The 23,414-nt window shown below is 47.4% G+C and overlaps 1 protein-coding gene across 1 annotated transcript in view; it reads right to left on the bottom strand.

The window, feature by feature from the left end:
• Positions 1-23,414, bottom strand: part of aldh1a3 (aldehyde dehydrogenase 1 family, member A3) — a 560,210-nt gene that overhangs the window by 420,612 nt on the left and 116,184 nt on the right. The window contains exon 3 of the mRNA XM_070859361.1: positions 17,101-17,241. Within this exon, the coding sequence (XP_070715462.1) occupies positions 17,101-17,241 (141 nt within the window). The remainder of the gene's footprint in view (positions 1-17,100; positions 17,242-23,414) is intronic.

The following is a 23,414-nucleotide window of genomic DNA, read 5'->3' as shown; positions in this document are numbered from 1 at the left end:
ATGACCCTTCATATTGAAAGCATTGTACCTGGAGCCTTTGTGGCCCCACCAGCACAGGCTGCAGCCTGCACTTCCTCTGTAGTCACTGTGTTACAAGTCATATCTTATTACAGTCATGTATAGCATGTTAGGATACAGTTATATATAATAATGTAAGATACATGACATCACCCTCCCCCAAGGTCTTATTGTCTTTATTGGTTCAGTCTCTCAGTCTGAGTTGTGGTTCAATTGTTTGCCTTGGTGTTTGTTTTTCTTTGGGTGTGGTTGCTGGTATCTCGCCTGGGCTGTCTGTTTCGATTGGTGTGATTGTTGTTGACTCGCCTGGGCTGTCTGTTGGGATTGCCCTTTCCTCAGGTTGTTCCCTTTGTCTGTCCACCAGGTGTGGTGCGAGTTCCACATTGTAGTTTGCCTCTGGTTCCGCAGTGTTGTTGGTAAATCTGCTTTTGACTTGGTCTACATGCCTCCGGCAGGTTTTGCCATTGTCCATTTGTACTACCAGTAGCCTGTTTCCTTCCTTGCCCGTTACAGTCCCTGCAAGCCATTTGGGACCCCTGCCATAGTTTAGTACAAACACTTTGTCCCCGATCTCATTCCATCTCCCCCTCGAATTTCAGTCATGGTACTCAGTCAGCTTATGGCGCTTTGCCTCAACGATTTCGTGCATGTCTGGGAGGATTAATAAGAGCCTTGTTTTTAACAGTTGCGCGGGGGGATCCCAGTCAATGAGTGCGGACGAGATATGTATGCCAGCAGCAGTCGCGACAGGCGACCCTGCAGCGTGGGACCTTGGATTTTAAGCATGCCTTGTTTAATGATTTGCACTGCTCTCTCTGCCTGGCCATTGGGGGCCGGTTTGAACGGTGCCATCTTGACGTGATATATGCCGTGGACAATTATAAAATCTTGGAATTCTGTGCTGGTGAAGCACGGACCATTGTCACTGACCAATATGTAGGGATTCCGTGTGTTTCAAACATGGTTAAAATGGTGCATTCGATCCACTTTGAAAATGCATCTACAACTACGAGGAACATTTTGCCCATGAATGGGCCCGCATAGTCTACGTGCACCCGCGACTACGGTTTGGTAGGTCAGGGGCTCAGAGGAGCCTCCCTGGGGGCATTGCTGAGTTGGGCACAAATGGTGCACCTTTGGACGCAGAGATCCAAGTCCGCGTCAATACCAGGCCACTAGACGTGGGATCTGGCTATGGCCTTCATGAGAATGATCCCTGGGTGCTCGCGGTGGAGCTCCCGGACAAATGCCTCTCTGCCTTGCAGAGGCATGACTACTCAGCTGCCCCACGTCAGGCAGTCTGCTTGTAGTGATAGCTCATGCATGCGCCTGTGAAAGGGTTTTAATTCCTCGGGGCAGGCATTGCGAGCCTCTGCCCAGTCACCGGTTAGGACACATCTTTTTACTGAGGGTCGCTGGCCGTCCAGGCTCTGATTTGGCAAGCCATCATGGGCGAACCTGTGGACTCAAAGGCATTGATTGCCATGACTATCTCACAGTCCTGTTCATCAGACCCTTCTGTGGTCAGCAGGGGTAGCCTGCTGAGCGCGTCGGCACAGTTGTCTGTGCCTGGTCTGTGCCTTATGGTATAGTCGTAGGACGCCAGCATGAGTGCCCACCGTTGAATTTGCACCGAGGCGTTGGCGTTTATCGCCTTGCTCTCGGATAGGAGGGACATGAGGGGTTTGTGGTCAGTTTCTAACGCGAATTTGGCCCCGAAAAGGTATTGGTGCATCTTTTTGACACCGTACACGCACGCGAGCACCTCCTTCTCTACCATTCCAAACCCGCGCTCCGCCCGCGAAAGTGACCTGGAGGCATAAGCTATGGATGGGAATTTGCCCGCACTATTGACATGTTGCAAAATGCACCCGACCCCATACGCTGACGCATCGCATGTGAGAACTAGCTTTTTACCTGGATCAAGGAAAGTCAAAACACTGTTGGAACACAGAAGGTTGCGTGCCTTATTGAAGGCGTGTTCCTGGGCGTCCCCCCCAAAACCAATCGCAACCCTTCCTGAGTAGCACGTGGAGAGGCTCCAGCAGCGTGCTTAAGTTCTGCATAAATTCCCAAAGTAATTGAGTAGCCCGAGAAAGGCGAGCAGTTCTGAGACATTCCGGGGCCTGGGTGCCAGGCGAATTGCTTCTGTTTTGGACTCTGTTGGGCGGATTCCATCAGCGGCAATCCTTCTGCCCAAAAATTCAACCTCGGGTGCGAGAAACAGGCACTTGGATTTCTTGACTCGTAGGCCTACCCGATACAACCACTTTAGTACTTCCTCCAAATTACGGAGATGGGAGTCGGTTTTCCTGCCCGTGATACGTATGTCGTCTTGAAATACAACCGTCCCCGGGCTGGACTTGAGCAGACTCTCCATGTTGTGCTGGAATATGGCAGCTGCCGACCTGATGCCGAATGGGCATCAATTGTACATGAAAAGGCCTCGATGTGTGTTGATGGTGGTGAGTAGCTTGGATTCCTCGGTCAATTCTTGCATCATATATGCAGATGTGAGGTCTAGTTTTGAGAAAAGTTTACCTCCAGCCAATGTGGCAAATAAGTCCTCTGCTCTGGGCAGCAGGTACTGGTCCTGTAGGGAGACTCTGTTTATGGTAGATTTGTAGTCCCCACAGATTTGTACGGATCCATCAGGCTTCATGACTGGGACGATGGAACTTGCCCAGTCGCTAAATTCCACAGGTGATATAATGCCTTCCTGTAGAAGCATGTCTAGTTCGTATTCAATCTTTTCCCTCATCACATAGGGTACAGCTCTGGCCTTGTGATGGACCGGTCTAGCATCCTGTGTGAAGTAGATTTTGACTTTGGCCCCTTTGAAAGTGCCCACACCTGGCTGAAAGAGATGTTCAAATCGCTTTATAACTGTTGAGCAGGAGGTCCATTCCTCTAATGACATGGCATGGACATCATCCCATTTCCAGTTTAGTTTTGCCAGCCAGCTTCTCCTCAGCCGTGCTGGGGGATCTCCGGGGACAATCCACAGGGGAAGTCGGTTCACTGTCCCTTTGTGTGTGACAGAGAGCACGGCGTTGCCGAGGACTGGTACGATTTCTTTGGTATAGGTTCTTAGTTTGGTGTCGATTCTTGTGAGTTTTGGTCTGTCTGTTTTATGTGGCCACAGTTGTTCAAATTGTTGAGCGTCCATGAGAGATTGACTCGCTCCCGTATCCAGCTCCATGTTGACAGGTATCCCATTGAGTAGGACCCTTATCATTATAGGAGGCGTCCTGTTGTAGGAGCAGCGGCCATTGATCGTGTTGACCCGCTGTACATCGGTGTCCCGGGTACTGTCCCCACCATCTTCTGGTCCGCTTTCCGACCCATCCGATTCGTATACCAGCCGAGCTGCCGTTTCTTTGCACATGCGGGCCAAATGCCCTGTATATTCACAGTTCCTGCAAACAGCCTGTGAAATCAACATCCCCTTGCCGAGTGCCCACCCCCACACCTCCAGCACAGACTGCTTCCTCCATTGTTCCCAAAGAATGAGCTGCGTCTGGCTGATCTCTCTTGAGCTTCTCTCAGTTTGTAGTTGATTGCTCGCATTGTGGGTTGATGAGGTGTGAACGGCCGTTCATGTGGCCCTTGATGGCTTCTGGCACCACTGCCTGCTGTCGAGAGCCTGTTATCCAGGTTTTGTCTGTGTGTGGGGGTAGCAGCTTGTTTAATGCTGTGAACTTCTTGTTCCGATATTTCATTAGTTGTCGTACCTGCATTGTAACTCAACCTTGTTTCTTCTTCCCCTACCAAGAATGTCTGTGCAACCAGTGCTGCTGCCTCGAAGGTCAGGGTCTTGGTCTCTATGAGCTTTCGGAATATGCCTGCATGGCCTATTCCTTCAATGAAAAAGTCTCTCAGCATTTCTCTCCTCAGTTCATCGGAGAACTCACATAAAGTAGCCAACCTCCGAAGTTCCGCCACGAAGTCGGGTATGCTCTGGCCCACACAGCGTCTGTAGTTGTAGAACCTGTGTCTGGCCATGTGTAGGCTGCTTGCTGGCTTCAGGTGGTCTCTTACCAGTGTGCTCAATTCTTCAAACGACTTGCTTGCTGGTTTCTCAGGTGCCAGCAGATCCTTCATTAAAGCGTATGTTTTTGAGCCACAGCTGGTCAAGAGATGGGCTCTTCTCTTGTCTGCTTTGTCGTCTCCTAACCAGTCTTTGGTTACAAAGCTTTGCTGGAGCCTTTCTATAGAGTCCTCCCAATTGTCTCCAGCATTGTACTTTTCATCTGATCCGTTGTTCGCCATTCTGTGGATTCTGTAATCCCGTAACTCGTCGCCACTGTAAAGTCCTGTCCCCTCAGTACAGATTCACACGAGGCATGTAGTGAAGTCAAGGTCACTCTGGACCTGCACCTTTATTTCACAGCTCTGGAATGCTGCACTTGCTTGAGACCTGTCCTTATATACCTGTCTCTTGCAAGTGCACCCCTGGTGGTAAGGTATGCTGGTGGTTACAGGTCATATCTTATTACAGTCATGTATAGCATGTTAGGATACAGTTATCTATAATAATGTAAGATACATGACAAAAACTGAACACAATATTCCAGGTGAGGCCTCACTAAGGCCCTGTACAACTGCAGTAAGACCTCCCTGCTCCTATACTCAAATCCCCTATCTATGAAGGCCAACATACCATTTGCCTTCCTCACCGCCTGCTGTACCTGCATGCCAACTTTCAATGACTGATGTACCATGACACCCAGGTCTCGTTGCACCTCCCCTTTTCCTAATCTGCCGCCATTCAGATAATATTCTACCTTCGTGTTTTTGCCCCCAAAATGGATAACCTCACATTTGTCCACATTATACTGCATCTGCCATGCATTTGCCCACTCACCTAACCCTGTCCAAGTCACCCTGCAGCCTCTTAGCGTCCTCCTCACAGCTCACACCGCCACCCAGCTTAGTGGGTATCTGCAAACTTGGAGATATTACACTCAATTCCTTCATCTAAATTATTAATGTATATTGTAAATAGCTGGGGTCCCAGCACTGAGCCTTATGGCACCGCCTGCCTGCCATTCTGAAAAGGATCCGTTTATCCCGACTATCTGCTTCTTGTCTGCCAACCAGTTCTCTATCCATGTCAGTACATTACCCCCAATACAATGTGCTTTAATTTTGCACACCAATCTCTTGTGTGGAACCTTGTCAAAAGCCTTTTGAAAGTCCAAATACACCACATCCACTGGTTCTCCCTTGTCCACTCTACTAGTTGCATCCTCAAAAAATTCCAGAAGATTTGTCAAGCATGATTGCCCTTTCATAAATCCATGCTGACTTGGACCGATCCTGTCACTGCTTTCCAAATGCGCTGCTATTTCATCTTTAATAATTGATTCCAACATTTTCCCCACTACTGATGTCAGGCTAATCGGTCTATAATTACCCGTTTTCTCTCTCCCTCCTTTTTTAAAAGCGCTGTTACATTAGCTACTCTCCAGTCCATAGAAACTGATCCAGAGTCGATAGACTGTTGGAAAATGATCCTCTTAAGTACTCTGGGATGCAGACTATCAGGCCCTGGGGATTTATCGGCCTTCAATCCCATCAATTTCCCTAACACAATTTCCCGCCTAATAAGGATTTCCTTCAGTTCCTTCTTCTCACTAGATCCTCAGTCCCCTAGTATTTCCGGAAGATTATTTGTGTCTTCCTTCGTGAAGACAGAACCAAGTACCATTCGTGCCAAACAGGTGCCAGGCAATGACTATCTCCAACAAGCGAGAGTCTAACCACCTCCCGTTGACATTCAACGGCATCACCGAATCCCCCACCATCAATATCCTGGGGGTTACGATTGACGAGGAACATACTGGCCGGAATCTTCCCAGCCTGTGCGAGTGCGGGTTTGGAGGCGGGCCCACTCTCAAAATGGCCGAGATTGACAGCGGAGTGGAAGTCCACTCTGAACCCGCCTCCGTGTCAGTTTTGCAACGGTTGGGTCTGCCTGTGGATTGTAGACCCGACACCAAGGGGCAGGCCAGTTAATTAAGATGCTTTAGAGGTCATTTAAGGGAATTTAAAAGGATTTTACGCAGGCACTTACCATTTTACCAAATTTTCAACGCATTTGCCGCCCTGTGGGTTTCACGCCAGGTAAGTGTGTCGTGTTCTCAGTGACTCTCCATTACTTTAGCTGGTTGACAGCTGCAGAATTGGTATAAAAACTACCATTTCACAGCTGTTCACTTTCCAATGTCAGGAGCTAAAGCCTTCAGGATTGGGAAGACAATTTTGAGCTGTATGCCTTTTTGGAAGTGTTTGCAGTCAACTCTTATTTCACTGTCACCTTCTTAGAGCAACCTCTCTCACCATTGACAGATCGCTTCGGTCACCTCAACCTCACCTACCATCTATTCCAGCAGCATCGGTGCCCTTGAAAAAAATCTCACCTTGGTCCTCAGACTCCCACCACGATCAGCCCCAACACCAGCATCACCAACACCCACACCAACCTTCTCCGCAATTACCTGATGCTGCACAGGACACAGAGCATCAGTACCTGACCACATTGCTGCCCGGGAGGCTAGGGATGGCCCCACCATGGCCACATTCACTTCACTTCACGCTGAGCACCCTTGGCACCACCCCACACCAACACCATAAAGCATCGCTACAATGCCCAAGCCATTCCTTTCACTCTCATCACCAGTGCGGGGGATGTCGTTATGTCTCACCATTCACTGCAGCTCACGAAGCCACTTCCAAAGGTTCACACAAATCTGTCCAAGAACACAAAGTGTTCAAAATAAAGATTTCAATGTTTGACAGCATATTAACAGAAACTCTACATGAACATTGGCTAAAACACCCAAGTGCCTACCCTTATGTGTTGTTAGTTGGTATGATTGGACACAAATGAGTGTGAGTGTGAGGGGTGGCTAGTGAGGTGGGGAAGTGATAATGTAGATAGAAAGAGAGGGATGGGCGGAGGTGCAAGATAAGTTGGTGTGAGTAAGGATGTGCAGGAGTAGGGTAGGGAAGGCAGAGTAATGGGGATGTGATGAGTGGCACAGCAGGATGAGGTCGAGTGTGGCTTTGCAGTAATGTTTCATGATCCACTGAGATCATTGAAAGGTTTGCACCACTGCAGCCAGGTCCTCCTGACAACATCCCTGCTTGTGCCCTCCTGTACAATGTGCAACCAGGCTGCTTTGGTGTTCATTGGATGGGAAGAGGACCTCCCTGTGTACTGTGACTCCCTCCATAAGCATCTGGAGGGAGTCATGGGAGAGCTTGGGTGCAGCTCTGCACCTCTGTGCAGTGTTTGTCAGTGTTTGCAGCAGCTCAATGCTGTAGAGCACTGACAGAACAACTGTCAAATGAAAGTTGGCCATGGCCCCTTTAAGGAAACCAGCTGATCCAGTTAATGCTGTTAATTGGCCGGGAACTCGCAGGGCGGGCTTAACAAGCCCCATCTGGGGAAGATTGTGTTGAGAGGGCGGGATGGAGCCAGGATTGGGTTCTCCACAGGCCACCAATGTCGGCCGCACCAATCTCATCACTGTTGGCGAAATCGCGGCCATAAATACTGAGGCAACAAGAGCAGGTCAGAGGCTGGGTATTCTGCGGTGAATGTCTCACCTCCTGACTCCCCATAGACCTTCCACCATCTACAAGGCACAAGTCAGGACTGTGATGGAATACTCTCCACTTGCCTGGATGAGTGCAGCTCCAACAACACTCAAGAAGCTCGACACCATCCAGGACAAAGCAGCCGGTTTGATTGGCAGCCCATCCACCACCTTCAACATTCACTCCCTCCACCACCGGCGCACCGTGGCTGCAGTGTGCACCATCTACAAGATGCACTGCAGCAACTTGCCAAGGCTTCTTCGGCAGCACCTCCCAAACCCGCGACCTCTATGGCCTAGAAGGACACAGGCAGCAGGCACATGTGAACACCATCACCTCCATGTTCCCTGCAAGTCACACACCATCCTGACTCGGAAATATATCGGCCGTTCCTTCATCATCGCTGGATCAAAATCTTGGAACTCCCTTCCTAACAGCACTGTGGGAGCATCTTCACCGCACGGACTGCAGCGGTTCAAGAAGGCGGCTCACCACCATCTTCTCAAGGGGCAATTAGGGATGGGCAATAAATGCCGGCCTTGCCAGCGATGCACACATCCCGGGAACAAATTTTAAAGAAACATGATGATGCAATCGCCATCCCATAGTAAACGCTGCCTTGTTGGGAAAGATCAGCTGGTCATCAGCTCGAGGGAGGGGTCAAACCTTTGCTGTAAGCTGCAGGGCAGCATTAGTACTATGACGGACAAGTAGAACAGACAATCGCCATTGACAATCACAGTGCTGGAGCTCAGCGGAAGAATGTTTTAATGAACGGACGATGCTGCTGGCCTGACATTAGGCAGTCATCATCAGCAACAGCCAGATCCCTGAGACGCTCTTCACTGTGTTCATCAAATGGAGACGGCAGGTACCCACCGCACCATCCCTGTCTAGACCACACAGCACTGCACCTCGCGAGTGACCCAGGCAATGCAGTCATTGCTCCAAGACTAAAGCACTGCTCTTGTTTTGACATGCACCTCAGCAGAACACTCCTCAGCCCAGTTGGTTATAACAGTGACTGGTGTCATCATCCAGGGTCAAAAAGGATAGCTGGGTGACCCCAGTATTCATTCATCCAACTTTTCATCTCCCTGGAATAGACCTATTGCCGATTCCAGAGTGATACAGCTCCCAGGACCCCTAGCACTAGCGGGGAAGAGGTCCGGAATGACACCACCTATTATCTGCACGTTAACTATTATCCTTTTCTATCTCTCTATGCCAAGCCTTGGCCTGATGCGTACAATCGATGACACCCTACACCCTTGGGAAACTGCAAATGTCAAAGAAGCCTAAGTGCCTGGGTGTCTGTGCCTGTGGCTCCGTGCCAAGGTGCTTATTGCAGGCTATGTGCCTTAGCAGAGATTCAGTGACATTGTGGAAGCATCAATGCACCGAGGAATGCTTCACTGCTGTCAAACCATCCATGTCAGCTCGGAGCATCACAAGTATTCAGCACTCTGCGCACTTTCATAACCACAGGCAGAGCTGTGCTCAGGGTGGATAGCCCCGGTGACTGCCCTTCAGGCCCTGAGCTAGTCGAGGAGTTCCCATGGCTAGCTGCTGCCAGGAACACCCAGTGACATGGGCTCTCTTTCAGCGTATTTCCCTCATTCGCACAGCGTCAGAATCAAGCCCGCATGATGGCGATCACAGTGTGCACCTGTTCGTATCATTGGCAGGCGGGCACAAGGGCAGAGACTTGGCAAAACCATGTTCCGCCTCGAATTCCCTCCCCACAACCAAGAAAGTGCATCATATACAGTCCCGGACCACAGGGACTCTAGTCTCAGGAGTTTGGAACCATGACCTTTAGCAGACCCAGCAGGGCACAATGCTGTATATCTCAGTGGGGTTTTGAACCTATTGTTTCCCAGTCTACTGTTGGACAAGGCTGACTCAGTGGGTGAGGCCCCCAATCAATGGGGCCCATGGAAACATTTGCTTCTGTAACCGGAACGTTGTGGTGTAGAATTCTCCCATGAGTTTAATAGGAAGACTTCGGTTAACATTGAGCCCGAAATTCCAGCCAAAGTTCCCACCCCTTTCCATGATGTCACTGAAAGAGGTGGGACTGGCAGGATGGCACCATTCACTTGAATTGCTCCCAGTCCTGCTCCCGTTGTCCCCAGCGTTATGTAGACCTAATGTGACAGGACCTCATTCTCGCAGAACACTGAGCCAAGAAGATATTGTAAGGCTGAGCTCCTTACAGCATCCGATTATTCAGGAACATTGAAAGGAAGGAAAGAATTTTCATTTCTATAGCACCTGTCATGACCTCAGGACATTCCAAAGTGCTTTACAGCCATTTTGAAGCATTTTGAAGTGTAGTTACTGATATAATGTAGAAACACAACAGCCAATTCACGCACAGCAAGATACAACAAACAGCAATGTGATAGTATGCTTTTAGTGATGTTGGTTGAGGGATAAATATTGGCCAGGGCACCGGGGAGAACTGCCCTGCTCTTCTTTGAAATAGCGCCGTGGGATCTTTTACATCAACCAGAGCGGGCAGTTTAACGTCTCATTCAAAAGATGACAGTGCAGTGGAGGGACTCCCTCAGTACTGCTCTGGAATGTCAGCCTGTATTATATGCTCAAGTCTCTGGAGTGGGGCTTGAACCCACAACCTTCTGACTCAGAGGTGAGTGTGCTCTTGGCCATGGCTGAGACCTCTGAGGGTCTTTGCCCAGCAACGCTGGCTCTCAGATGGAGCGGCACTGGGCCGGTGAAAGTTCTGATTGCCCCCAGTTGGTGGGTGGCCCCACACGTGCTGCAAGTAGTATGGGCACCCAACTGCTGTGTGCTAGTGCCTCTGAGCATAGGAATTGCCGGGCCATTGTCCTTACTGAACGTGAGAACCCACCGCAGTTGTAAGCAATCACGGACAGCATTGTAAAGGGCAGCAGGTTACACTCACATGGAAGTCCTTGATTTGGAAAGGCTGGTCCCTGCATTAGCAGGCTATCGCGACTGATGTGCTTTATGATGACAGAGATGCTTGCTGACAAACCGAATGTTTGCAATCATCAAAGTTAGGTGTGTGTTTTATTCATGTCGACATGAAAAGGGCTTGAGGTTTCCCGATCTGATGAACCACACATGTGCTCCTGGCCAGGTGTGTTTGAACTTGACTCTAAGCTATTTATTTGCTATTGAATTACTCTAGACTACATTTCTCTTTTAGAAAGTATTTGTAATGGGGTTGTATCAGTTTTCCCTTTTTCAGTAATAGAACCATCAGTGACACAAAAGGGTTTATCCAATCCTCAGATGCTCCGTTGTATGACATTCCTTTAATTTATGAAGGGCTTTGTTTCATGCAAACGTATCTCAGCAACAATCTGCCTTTATCTGGTGAAAATTAATTTAACTTGACATCTTGTGCTGTGATGTGGAATAATTGTGTTATTCTATTAACCCTAATAGTTTCTTATGTGCTTGATGCTGTCTGATTGCAGAACTCATAAAAGAGTGAGATTGTAACTCTTCAAGTGGATTATAACCAGCTGGCACCTCATTAAAACATGGGTACGGAAACCGAGTGCTTATGGTCCTTGATCAGCAACTCTGAGGTCATGAGTTCAAATTCCACCCCGGTAGTTATGAAACTGAATTAAATAAATCTGATCATTTGTGAGGCGGTACCAGAAAAATAAAGATGATTGTTGTAAAAGCCTGACTCATTCACTAAAGTCCTTCGGCGCAGACTGTCCGGCCTTGGAAAGATTACTGCCCCCAACCAGCCCCAAAGTCTTGTCTCCACTGCTGGGGGCATTCGCCACCATGTACTCTGGAACTATCACCGTGCAAAGTGGGACAGACTAACGACAGATTAAGAACAGATCTAGTCGCCCCAAACTGGGCATCCATGCTATGAATGATCAGCAGCCACAGAATTATATCCCAGAAGAATCTGTAACCTCCTTGCATCAAGCAAGGAGACCAACCCTGGTTAAATGCAAAGCATAGAAGAGAATGCCAGGAGCAGCACCAGGCTTAGAATAAAATATGAACCCAGTGAAGCTACTACATTGAGCTACACACCAAAAGCAGCTGGCTATAGACAGGGGTAGGCAGTCCCACAAGCGATCAGAGGCAAGCTCTGTAACCTGATCACATCCATTCAAGGATGGTTGTGGACAACTAACGGGAGGAGGCTCCATGAACACCCCCGGCTCCAAGGAGAGTCAGCACGCGAGCGTTAAAGACACGGCTGAAGTGACTGCGTGTCCTCAGCCAAAAGTGCCAAGTGAATGATTCTGTCATCCTCCTCTTGCATCCTCCACAATTGTAGATATCAGAATCCAGACAACTCGACGTGACATAAGGAAGCAGCAGGTGCATTGGACACAGCAAGGGTAATGGAGCTTGATCATATCCCAGTAGCAGTGCTGAGGGCCTGTGTTCCCCGAGCTGCTCCCCTGAACTGACCCAACAATGCAGAGGATTACTCAAGTATTTCCTATCCATAAAAAAACAGGATAAATGTAGCACCTTCTCAATCTCTACCCAGTCATCAGTGGAAGTGATGGAAAGTGTCATCAACAGTGTCATCAAGCGACACCTACTCACTAATAATCTGCTCACCGACGCTCAGTTAAGGTTCCGCCAGAATCACTCACCTCCAGACCTCATTACAGCTTTGATCCAGACATGAAAGCAAGAGTTGAATGTCAGTGAGAGTAGCTGCCCTCAACACCCAGCGGAATTTGACCGAGTGTGGCACCAAGGAGCCCTGGCAAAACTAATGTCAATGGGGTCAAGGAGAAAAGCCTCATGTGGCTGGAGTCAAACCTAATGCAAAGGAAGGTGGCTGTGAGTGTCAATACATCAGGAGATCCTCAGTGAAGCTTCTTTGGCCCAGCCACCTTCAGTTGCTTCATCAATGACGCTCTCTCCTTCATAAGGTCACGAGTAGAGTTGTCCACTGATGATTCCAGGATGTTCCGCTCCATTCACAACTCCTCTACTAATGAAGGAACCAATACCAGCCTACAGCAGGACCTGAATAACATCCAGGCTTGGGCTGACAAGTGGCAAGTAACATTCACACCACATAAATGGCAGGTAATGACCATCTCCAGCAAGAGAAAGTCAATCTACCTTCCCTTGACCTTCAACAGCACCAATATCAGTGAGTCCCCCACCATCAACATCTTGAGGTCACCATTGACCAGAAGCTGATTTAACCAGCCAAGCAACACCATAGTTTCAAGACCAGGGCAGAGGTCCAGTACTCACCTCCTGAACCCTCACAGGCTATCGATGATCCACAAGGCTCAAAGTGGAAGTGTGATAGAATACTCGCCTGGAAGGGTGCAGCTGTAACAACTCGATACCATCCAGGATAGAGCAGTTCTCAATATCCACCCCCTCCACCATCAGCTCACTCTGGCTGCAGTATGTGCAATGTGCAATGTCCCAGCAATAACTCACTGCAATAATTTAATTCAGCCGCACTTCCCTTCCCTGCGACCTTTTAAACCGAGAAGAACAAGAGCAGAAGAGCAGTGGGAACACCATCACCTCCATGCCACACACCATCCTGACTTGAACATTTATCACTTTTCCATCATTGTCGCTGGGTCAATATCCTGGAACTCCCTACCTAACAGCACTGTGCATGTATTTTCGCCACACAGACTGCGGCAGTTCAAAGAAAAAGCACGTCACCTTCTCAAGGGCAACTAGGTGATAAATGTGTCCTCGTCCACATTCTGAGAATGAGTAAAAAACCTGTAGCTTTCATTTTATAAATATCTGTGCGATTAGTTACCATAATATGAGATTGATCATCACACATATGTACACTCGAAGGTATATATACACATAGACACGTAAACATACATACATATTCATAAACACACACATACATAATATACATAGACACAAATTTACACCCATGTTGCATACATATGCAAACATACACACATATGCAATATTCATGTAAATACACCCACATACAAGCATGCACACACATATGAAAACACATACATGTACATATATATATATATATATACACACATAGACATTTACATGCACACTTATACACGTGCATACAGATAGAAACGCGCACATATACAGATATACATATACACCTGTATATACATATGCACGCAAACACATTCACAATCATATATACACACACACAAACACAAAAACATACACAAACTTTATAGTCATCACATTGTTAGTGTTTTTCAGAGATAATGGCCTCGATATTAACCTGCCTTGACGAGTGGGAGGGGGTTGGGAGGGTTTCTCGCATTTATCCCAGTAACATGATGGTGTCAATTTACACCCAATGATTGAGGTGCAGCACAGCCCAAAGATACATGATAGCGACATAACTGAGATTGACAGCGATTGTCTAAGCAAATTGTTTCTGAATTTTTTTTTACGATAGTTAATCAAAGCTCTGACGGTCTCAGCGCATTCAGTTTGTTTAGGACCCCCCTCCCCCTCTCAAACCCCTCTCCCCGCCAAACTCTCCCCTCCCCCCCGCCCCCGCCGAACCCCCACAGGAAGTGTAGCAGCTGGAGTGGCCTTCTCAATGGGAGGCAGACAAAAAGCAGGAAACTATAGACCAGTTAGCCTAACATCTGTGGTTGGGAAAATGCTGGAGTCCATTATTAATGAAGCAGTCGCAGGACATTTGGAAAAGCATAATTCAATCAAGCAGAGTCAGCATGGTTTTATGAAAGGGAAATCATGTTTGACAAATTTACTGGAGTTCTTTGAGGATGTAACGAGCAGGGTGGATAGGGGGAACCAGTGGATGTGGAGTATTTGGATTTCCAGAAGGCATTCAAAAAAGTGCCACGTAAAAGGTTACTGAACAAGATAAAAGCTCATGGGGTTGGGGGTAATATATTAGCATGGATAGAGGATTAGCTAACTAACAGAAAACAGAGAGTTGGCTAAATGGGTCATTTTCCAGTTGGCAAACAGTAATTAGTGGGGTTCCACAGGGATCGGTGCTGGTTCTATATTAATGACTTGGATGAAGGGACTGAGTGTAATGTAGCCAAGTTTACTGATAATACAAAGGTGGGTGGGAAAACAAATTGTGAGGAGGACACAAAATATCTGCAAAAGGGATATATAGACAGGCTAAGTGAGTGGGCAAAAATTTGGCAGCTGGAGTATAATGTCGGAAAATGTCTGATTATCCACTTTGGCAGAAAAAATAGAAAAGCAAATTATAATTTAAATGGAGAAAAATTGCAAAGTGCTGCAGTACGGAGGGACCTGGGGGTCCTTGTGCATGAAACACAAAAAGTTAGTGTGCAGGTACAGCAAGTAATCAGGAAGGCAAATGGCCTTTATTGCAAGGGGGATAGAGTATAAAAGCAGAGAAGTCCTGCTACAAGTGTACAGGGTATTAGTGAGGCCACACCTGGAGTACTGCGTACAGTTTTGGTCTCCGTATTTAAGGAAGGATCATCAGAGGCGGTCCATCGAACGAGGATGACTTGCTTCCACAAGAGTTCACAGATGTTTCAATGAAGGACCCGATGTTCCAGTCCTGAACTGCAATTGAAGGGGTGGAAGATACCTGTGCGTGGATTTTTTTAACGTGTGGTGACCGTTGCACACCAGCCACCACACGGGCTTGACCGCGCTAGGTCTTTATCCAGTGGCAAGGGTTAACCACGACGACTGGAGACCTGCTTTGCTACACGGACCTAGTGCACACACATATCGCAGTGGTCCAAAAGAATATACTTGCATTGGAGGCTGTTCAGAGAAGGTTCACTAGGTTGATTCCGGAGATGAGAGATTGACTTATAAGGATAGGTTGAGTAGGTTGGGCCTATACACATTGCAATTCAGAAAAATGAGAGGTGATCTTAAAGAAACTTATAAGATAATGAGGGGGCTCGACAAGGTGGATGCAGAGAGGATATTTCCACTCATAGGGAAAACTAAAACTAGGAGACATAGTCTCAGAATAAGGGGCTGAGGATGAGGAGAAATTTCTTCTTTCAGAGGCTCATAAATCTGTGGAATTCTCTGCCTCAGATAGCTGTGGAGGCTGGGTCATTGAATATATTTAAGGCAGAGATACTAATTTTTGAGTGATAAGGGAATAAAGGGTTATGGGGAGCGGCAGGGAAGTGGAGCTGAGTCCATGATCAGATCAGCCATGATCTTATTGAATGGTGGAGCAGGCTTGGGGGGCCAAATGGCCTACTCCTGTTCCTATTTCTTATGTTCTTATGTTGTTATGTGCCCCGGTACTGCACAATAATGGGAGAGGAAGAGGAGCAGCAGATGGAAAGGGCTCGGAGAGGTAGGGGGTTCGGAGAGGGAGGGGGTTTGGAGAGGGAGAGGGCTCAGCGAGGGAGGGGGCTCAGAGAGGGAGGGGGTTCAGAGTGGGAGGGGGTTTGGAGAGGGAGGGGACTCAGCGAGGGAGCAGGCTCAGCGAGGGAGGGGGCTCAGAGAGGGAGGGGGCACGGAGAGGGAGGGGGCTCGGAGAGGGATGGGGCTCGGAGAGGGAGTGGGCTCGGAGAGGGAGGGGATTCGGAGAGGGAGAGGGCTCAGCGAGGGAGGGGGCTCGGAGAGGGAGGGGGCTGTGACAGTGAGGCTCCGGGGCAGGAGGCAGCAACTCATTTGCTGTTACCCCTATTGGTGCCCTGTATTTGCACTTCTGTTACTCCACTCTGCACCTTGCAGGGTCGGCAAATGAGCTCTGCAGGAAAATTGTGCTTCAGTATCCGTCAGCAAGATGGACACAGAAACTGGCGTTGATTCCGGCATTGTCCATGTGTCAATCTAATAGACTATTCTTCATCTGACCGACCAGGTGCATTATTGGCCCATATCTGATTGATCTTTAACAACAATTTCTGTTATTTATTTATAAATACAACATTCTTTACACTGTCCAAGAAGCAGTTTGAATCCTGTAAGGTATCCCAGTACCATTAAATACAAATTAATAAGTGGTAATATCTATTATTAATTATTGCATCATATTTTCTGCATATTATTCTATGTCAGCTGTATTGCTGTAAAGCTCAGAATGAGTCATTATTACAGACTCAAGTCCTGTATGGAATAATTAATAAAGTGCAAGTTCACTGAAACTTATCAAACTGCTGCAGTGAGGGAATGGTGACTGCAGTGCCATCCTGGTTAATGTTTATCCCTCAATCAACATAACAAAAACAGATTATCTGGGTCATTATCACAAGTCTGTTTGTGGGAGCTTGCTGTGCGCAGATTGGCTGCCATGTTTCCCACATTACAACAGTGACTACACTTCAAAAAGTACTTCCTTGGCTGTAAAGCGCTTTGCAAAGTCCGGTGGTCGTGAAAGGCGCTATATAAATACAAGTCTTTCTTTATTTTAGAGTACTGGAGCTGAAACTCAGCCTCGAATCCGACTGTGAGATTTAATTGCCATGTTGACAGTTTATGTGCTTATATTTTATTTGATTTGATCTTACTTACAGCCAGGATGTGTCGGTCCCGCTCAATGAGGTCAGCCCATTTACACAAGAGCCTTCCTCTGGCCGATGTGTCCAGCGTTCTCCAGGGGGAGCCGTGTCCGAATGCGGTCCTCGCTGCCTCCACTGCTTTATCCACATCCGGCTGGGAAACAAAGGGCAGAAACACAAGGTTATTGCTCTGTCACTACAGCGATGCAGCCAGTGCATGTCGGGGGAGAACCTCACCCTGGGCAGCAGTGCCTGGCACTACTCTGAGTTCCAGGAGTGATGGCAGGCTGATGCCCCTGATCACCTAGCTTCCCTGTCATTTACTTTGGCCCTGCGCGGCCCCTTTAAGGGCCTTTCAAAATACCGCGCTTGCAGGGATTTTACATTGCACGGGTTCCCTACAGCAGTGCGCGCACTGTACAGGGAATACTGCTGGTGCCACCTTACAGGGGCAGATTGCTTACCCCATTGTGGTAATGCCCATTAGCATGGTTTTGTTAAAGGGAAGATCTTGCCTGATTAACTTGCTTGACCTGTTTGAAGAGGTAACAAGGAGGGCCGATGAGGCTAGACTACATGGATTTCAGCGAGGCCTTTAATCAGGGCCCACATGGCAAGCTGGTCAGAATAGTAACAGCCCATGGGATCCAAGGGAAAGTGGCAAGTTGGATCTTAAATTGGCTCAGTGGCAGGAAGCAAAGGGTAATGGTCGAGGGGTGATTTTGTGACTGGAAGGTAGTTTCCAGTGGGGTTCCGTAGGGCTCAGAACTAGGCACATTGCTTTTTGTGGTGTACATCAATGATTTAGATTTGAATGTAGGGGATATGATTAAGAACTTTGCAGATGATACACAAATTGGCCATGTGGTTGACAGTAAAGAAGAAAGCTATAGACTGCAGGAGGATATCAATCAGCTGGTCAGGTGGACAGACATAGAAACATAGAAAATAGGTGCAGGAGTAAGCCATTCGGCCCTTCGCACCTGCACCACCATTCAATAGGATCATGGCGGATCATTTTTGCAACTTTAGTACCCCATTCCTGCTTTCTTTCCATACCCCTTGAACCCTTTAGCCGTAAGGGCCACATCTAACTCCCTTTTGAATATATCCTATGAACTGGCCTCAACAACTTTCTGTGGTAGAGAATTCCACAGGTTCACAATTCTCTGAGTGAAGAAGTTTCTCCTCATCTCGGTCCTAGATGGCTTACCCCTTATCCTTCGACTGTGACCCCTGGATCTGGACTTCCCCAACATCGGGAACATTCTTCCTGCATCTAACCTGTCCAATCCCGACGAATTTTATGTGTTTCTATGAGATCCCCTCTCATTCTTCTAAATTCCAGTGAATATAAGCCTAGTCGATCCAGTCTTTCTTCATATGTCAGTCTTGCCATCCCGGGAATCATCTCGGTGAACCTTCGCTGCACTCCCTCAATAGCAAGAATGTCCTTCCTCAGATTATGAGACCAAAACTCTACACAATATTCAAGGTGTGGCCTCACCAAAGCCCTGTACAACTGCAGTAAGACCTCCCTGCTTCTATACTCAAATCTTCTTGCTATGAAGGCTAACATGCCATTTGCTTTCTTCACCGTCTACTGTACCTGATGCCAACTTTCAATAACTGATGAACCATGACACACAGGTCTTGTTGCACCTCCCCTTTTCCTAATCTGTTACCATTCAGATAATAGTCTGCCTACCTGTTTTTGCCACCAAAGTGGATAACTTCACATTTATCTACATTATACTGTATCTGCCATGCATTTGCCCACTCACCGAACCTGTCCAAGTTACCCTACAGCCTCTTAGCATCCTCCTCACAGCTCACACTGCCACCCAGCTTAGTGTCATCTGCAAACTTGGAGATATTACATTCAATTCCTTCATCTAAATCATTAACGTATATTGTAAATAGCTGGGATCCCAGTACTGAACCTTGCGGTACCACACTAGTCACTGCCTGCCATTCTGAAAAGGACCTGTTTATTCCTACTCTTTGTTTCCTGTCTGCCAACCATGTCAATACATTACCCCCAATACCATGTGTTTTAATTTTGCACACCAATCTCTTGTGTGGGACCTTGTCAAAAGCCTTTTGAAAGTCCAAATACACCACATCCACTGGTTCTCCCTTTTCTACTCTACTAGTTACATCCTCAAAAAATTCTAGATTTGTCAAGTATGATTTCCCTTTCATAAATTCATGCTGACTTGGACCAATCCTATCACTGCTTTCCAAATGCGCTGCTATTACATTTTTAATAATTGATTCCAACATTTTCCCCACTACCGATGTCAGGCTAACTGGTCTATAATTCCCTGTTTTCTCTCTCCCTCCTTTTTTAAAACGTGGAGTTACATTAGCAACCCTCCAGTCCAAAGGAACTGCTCCAGAGTTTATAGAATGTTGGAAAATGATCACCAATGCATTCACTATTTCTAGGGCCACTTCCTTAAGTACTCTGGGATGCAGACTATCAGGCCCTGGGGATTTATCGGCCTTCAGTCCCATCAATTTCCCTAACACAATTTCCTGACTAATAAGGATTTCCTTCAGTTTTTCTTTCTCGCTCGACCCTCAGTCCCCTAGTATTTCCGAAAGGTTATTTGTGTCTTCCTTAGTGAAGACAGAACCAAAGTATTTTTTCAATTGATCTGCCATTTCTTTGTTCCCCGTTATAAATTCACCTGGCAAATTGAATTAAATCCGGAGAAATGTGAGGTCATGCTTTTGGGGAGGGCTAACAGGAAAGGGTATGCTCATTAAATGGCAGGACACTGAGAAATGTACAGGAACAGAGGGACCTTGGAGTGCATGTCCACAGATTCCTGAAGGTAGCAGGCCAGGCAGATAAGGTGATTAAGAAGGCATACGGAATGCTTGCCTTTATTAGCCTAGGCATAGACTACAAGAGCAGGGAGGTTATGTTAAAACTGCACAAAACACTGGTTCGGCCACAGCTGGAGTACTGCGTGCAGTTCTGGTCACCGCATTACAGGAAAGATGTGATTGCACTAGAGAGGGTACAGAGGAGATTTATGAGGGTGTTGCCAGGACTGGAGAATTTTAGCTATGAGGAAAGAGTGGATAGGCTGGGCTTGTTTTCTTTGTAACAGATGAGGCTGAGTGGAGATTTAATTGAGGTGAATAAAATTATGAGGGGCCCAGATAGAGTGGACAGGAAGGACCTATTTCCCTTTGGCAGAGAGGTCAATAACCAGGGAGGTATAGAGTTAAAGTAATTGATAGGCGGTTTAGAGGGGATTTGAGGGGAATGTTTTCACCCAGAAGGTGGGGGTCTGGAACTCACTGCCTGAAAGGGTGGTAGAGACAGAAACCCTCACCACATTTAAAAAATACTTGGATGTGCACCTGAAGTGTCGTAACCTACAGGGCTATGGACCAAGAGCTGGAAAGTGGGATTAGACTGGATGGCTCTTGGTCGGTCGGTGTGGACTCGTGGGCTGAATGGCCTCCTCTGTGCTGTAAATTTCTATGATTGTATGTTACAAGGACAGACTGTCCCTGTGGTTGGGACGCGCCCTGCTTTGCTGGCCATGGAAGACAGAAACGTTGCTGTGCCATGGTTGGGGCAGTGAAGCTGCACCCCCAGGATTGCAGGCTCCTTGACGCAGTACGGGGCAGAGTGTGTAAGGAAACGGTCGCAAGGTAAACGTCACACATCGATATCAAGTATCAGCTGGTGTATCACCCCAACACCCAGCCTGATCTCCAAGTGCTCTCTCTTCACTCCCAATATCACCAGCAGACCGCCTTGGCTACCCTCTTCAGCCAGCACAGACCCTTGGACACAGCTTGCGACTGTCCCTCCCCTTGCTACTCTCCCTCTGCATTCAGTCAGGGTGTGTAAGCACAGGGCTTTCCCAATTTAACGTGAGCAAGATTCTACGAGAATTCAGAAGATGAAATCCTTCCCACAGGCCTGTTGAATCCTGCCCACTGATTGGTCTACTCAGATTGCAATCTAATGAGAACGCAGACTCAGTATGGGCACCTTGGGATCACTTGCTTTGAGTTTAAGACAACTCATTAAAAGTACTTGTTGATTGTGCGCCAAGGGACCTTTGACAAGATGTAACTGATCATCAGCAACCTCCCTGACACAGCGATCCTTGTATCCTTGTACTGGGCTGTTCAGAAGTTCCCACTTTGACATTTTTTGTTTAATTTCTCAGCAATTGCAACACATTGTCGTCACTGAATCGAATCCGTGCCACTGGGGAAAGTCTTCACAATGTTAATCTTCTCGGGGATTCTAGTGTGCTTTGTCATATGGTGGAAGGAATGAAGTGTCTCCATCCCATCTACCACAACCCAAACACTAATCCCACTGGTGAACATATCTCACAAGTAAATGATGGAGGAAATTCGTACATTGTGACGTTTCGGTGTAAAACTAACGTAAATCGGTTACACGCGAATTTCCTTGAAAAAAATTGGCCCTGCTCTGCTCTTATACTGAAAAATCCAGGAAACTCTGGGCCAATGGGATTGCCAGGGAAATCGCTGCCAGAAGCTATTTGCAACTTGGATCAATCTGACAGCGTGGAATATCACAACTCATAAATCTTTCTACTTTATGACAGTCACCAAAAAATGAATGGAATTCTGGCAGTATACACAAGGGGGTGAGTTATTAATGTGAGTCCGTGCCAGCACAAGAAACGAATTCATCAAATTAATAAAATACTGAATTGAAGAACTCGGCAAATTTGCACGAGCTGGTGGAAAGCATGCGTCACGACTGGGATGGAGAATTCAGTTAGTCTGTATCACTAGTATTAAAGTGTCTGCCACATTTGTAAAATCTGTCTGAGGAAAATATCTGCTTTGTCTTTTTATAAATATGATGACTAACTTAAGTATAAATACCAGGTTGTGGTAAATGTAGGGATCATGTTTTGAAGGTATTTACCTTGGCTCTCTGCCAGACCAAAAGCACAGGTGTGCATACAATGGCCTTCAGTTACTCATGTTTTGCTGAACTGGCCCGGTAAGACTGTTAAATATCTCCCTATACATAGCAAGGTGCTGCTACACCTTAATTACGTCAACTTGTGAAGGCACTTCTGTCGGAACAAGGAAGCGGATTTTCCTAAGCAGTAAATAATTAGCCCAGCAATGTGGCTACGTCAGAGCAGAACGACAGGGACTATTTTAGTAATCCGATTGGAATTCTTTTAGCTATGATTACTCTTACAAGCAATTAGATTTATTGTGGTTTATTTTGGAATGGCATATATCATCATAACCAAACCTTCAAGAACTGCCGATCAGGTCACTGAAGTCCTGGTACAACTAAATGGAGACTCACCACCAACACAGGGTCTCGGTTTACACATTGAAGGAAACATAGAAACATAGGAGCCTATTGCCAGTTTTAGGCAGGTGCCCTGGGCAACTAATCGTCACTTGAGCCGAGTCACGAGCACGTCCAATCCCGATCAGGCATGACCGATCACAAGGTGATATTTGGAGGCCTAAGGCCCATTTTATAGGTGCAAAATAGGTGGCCGTAAGTTTAACTTCTTCCCCCATTGTCATTCGCTATTTATGCCATCAAAGCTCTTCATCATTTTAAAACCTGGATTAAAAGGAGGGAGGGGGAAAAACAGCATCAAAGCAGCGAAAGGATAGGAAAAGGGTAAAAAAATGCTGAGGCATCGTGACCAGCTGCCCAGTGGGCGAAGGTGCAGCGAATGAGGGTACTGGGCCCAGGGGCAGCACGGGCCAGCCCACACTGCGATATGTGTGCGCACTAGGTCCGTGCAGCAGAGCAGGTCTCCAGTTGTCTTGGTTCAACCCTTGCCACTGGATCAAGACCTAGCTCTGTCAAGCCCTTGTGGTGGCTGATGTGTAACAGCCATCACACGTTAAAAAAATCCATGCACAGGCATCTTCCTCCCCCTCAATTGGAGTTCAGGACTGGAACATCGCGTCCTTTATTGGAACATCTGTGAACCCATGTGGAAGCAAGTCATCCTCGTTCGAGGGACTGCCTATGATGATGGGTGCTGACAGTACTCAGCTCTGCAAGCTCATGATCAGCAACTAAATAGCTGATGAAGAGTGACGTTTGGAATACCCGGATTGGCATAGGCTTGTTACCTCGCCCGTCTCACAGTTGGTTCACTTTAACTTGTGTCACGTAACAGAACCCTGATCAAACACTGCATTTGCTTCACATTGTCACGGCCTGGGTCTGGGCCCGGGCTGGGTGTGACTGGAGCAGGGTCTGGGTCTGGGCCCGGGCTGGGTGTGACTGGAGCAGGGTCTGGGCCTGGGCTGGTGTGACTG

The sequence above is a fragment of the Pristiophorus japonicus genome, chromosome 17 (genome assembly GCF_044704955.1).
Source record: "Pristiophorus japonicus isolate sPriJap1 chromosome 17, sPriJap1.hap1, whole genome shotgun sequence".
In the NCBI taxonomy this organism is placed as follows: domain Eukaryota; kingdom Metazoa; phylum Chordata; class Chondrichthyes; family Pristiophoridae; genus Pristiophorus; species Pristiophorus japonicus.
This window is presented reverse-complemented; position numbering and strand designations above follow the sequence as displayed.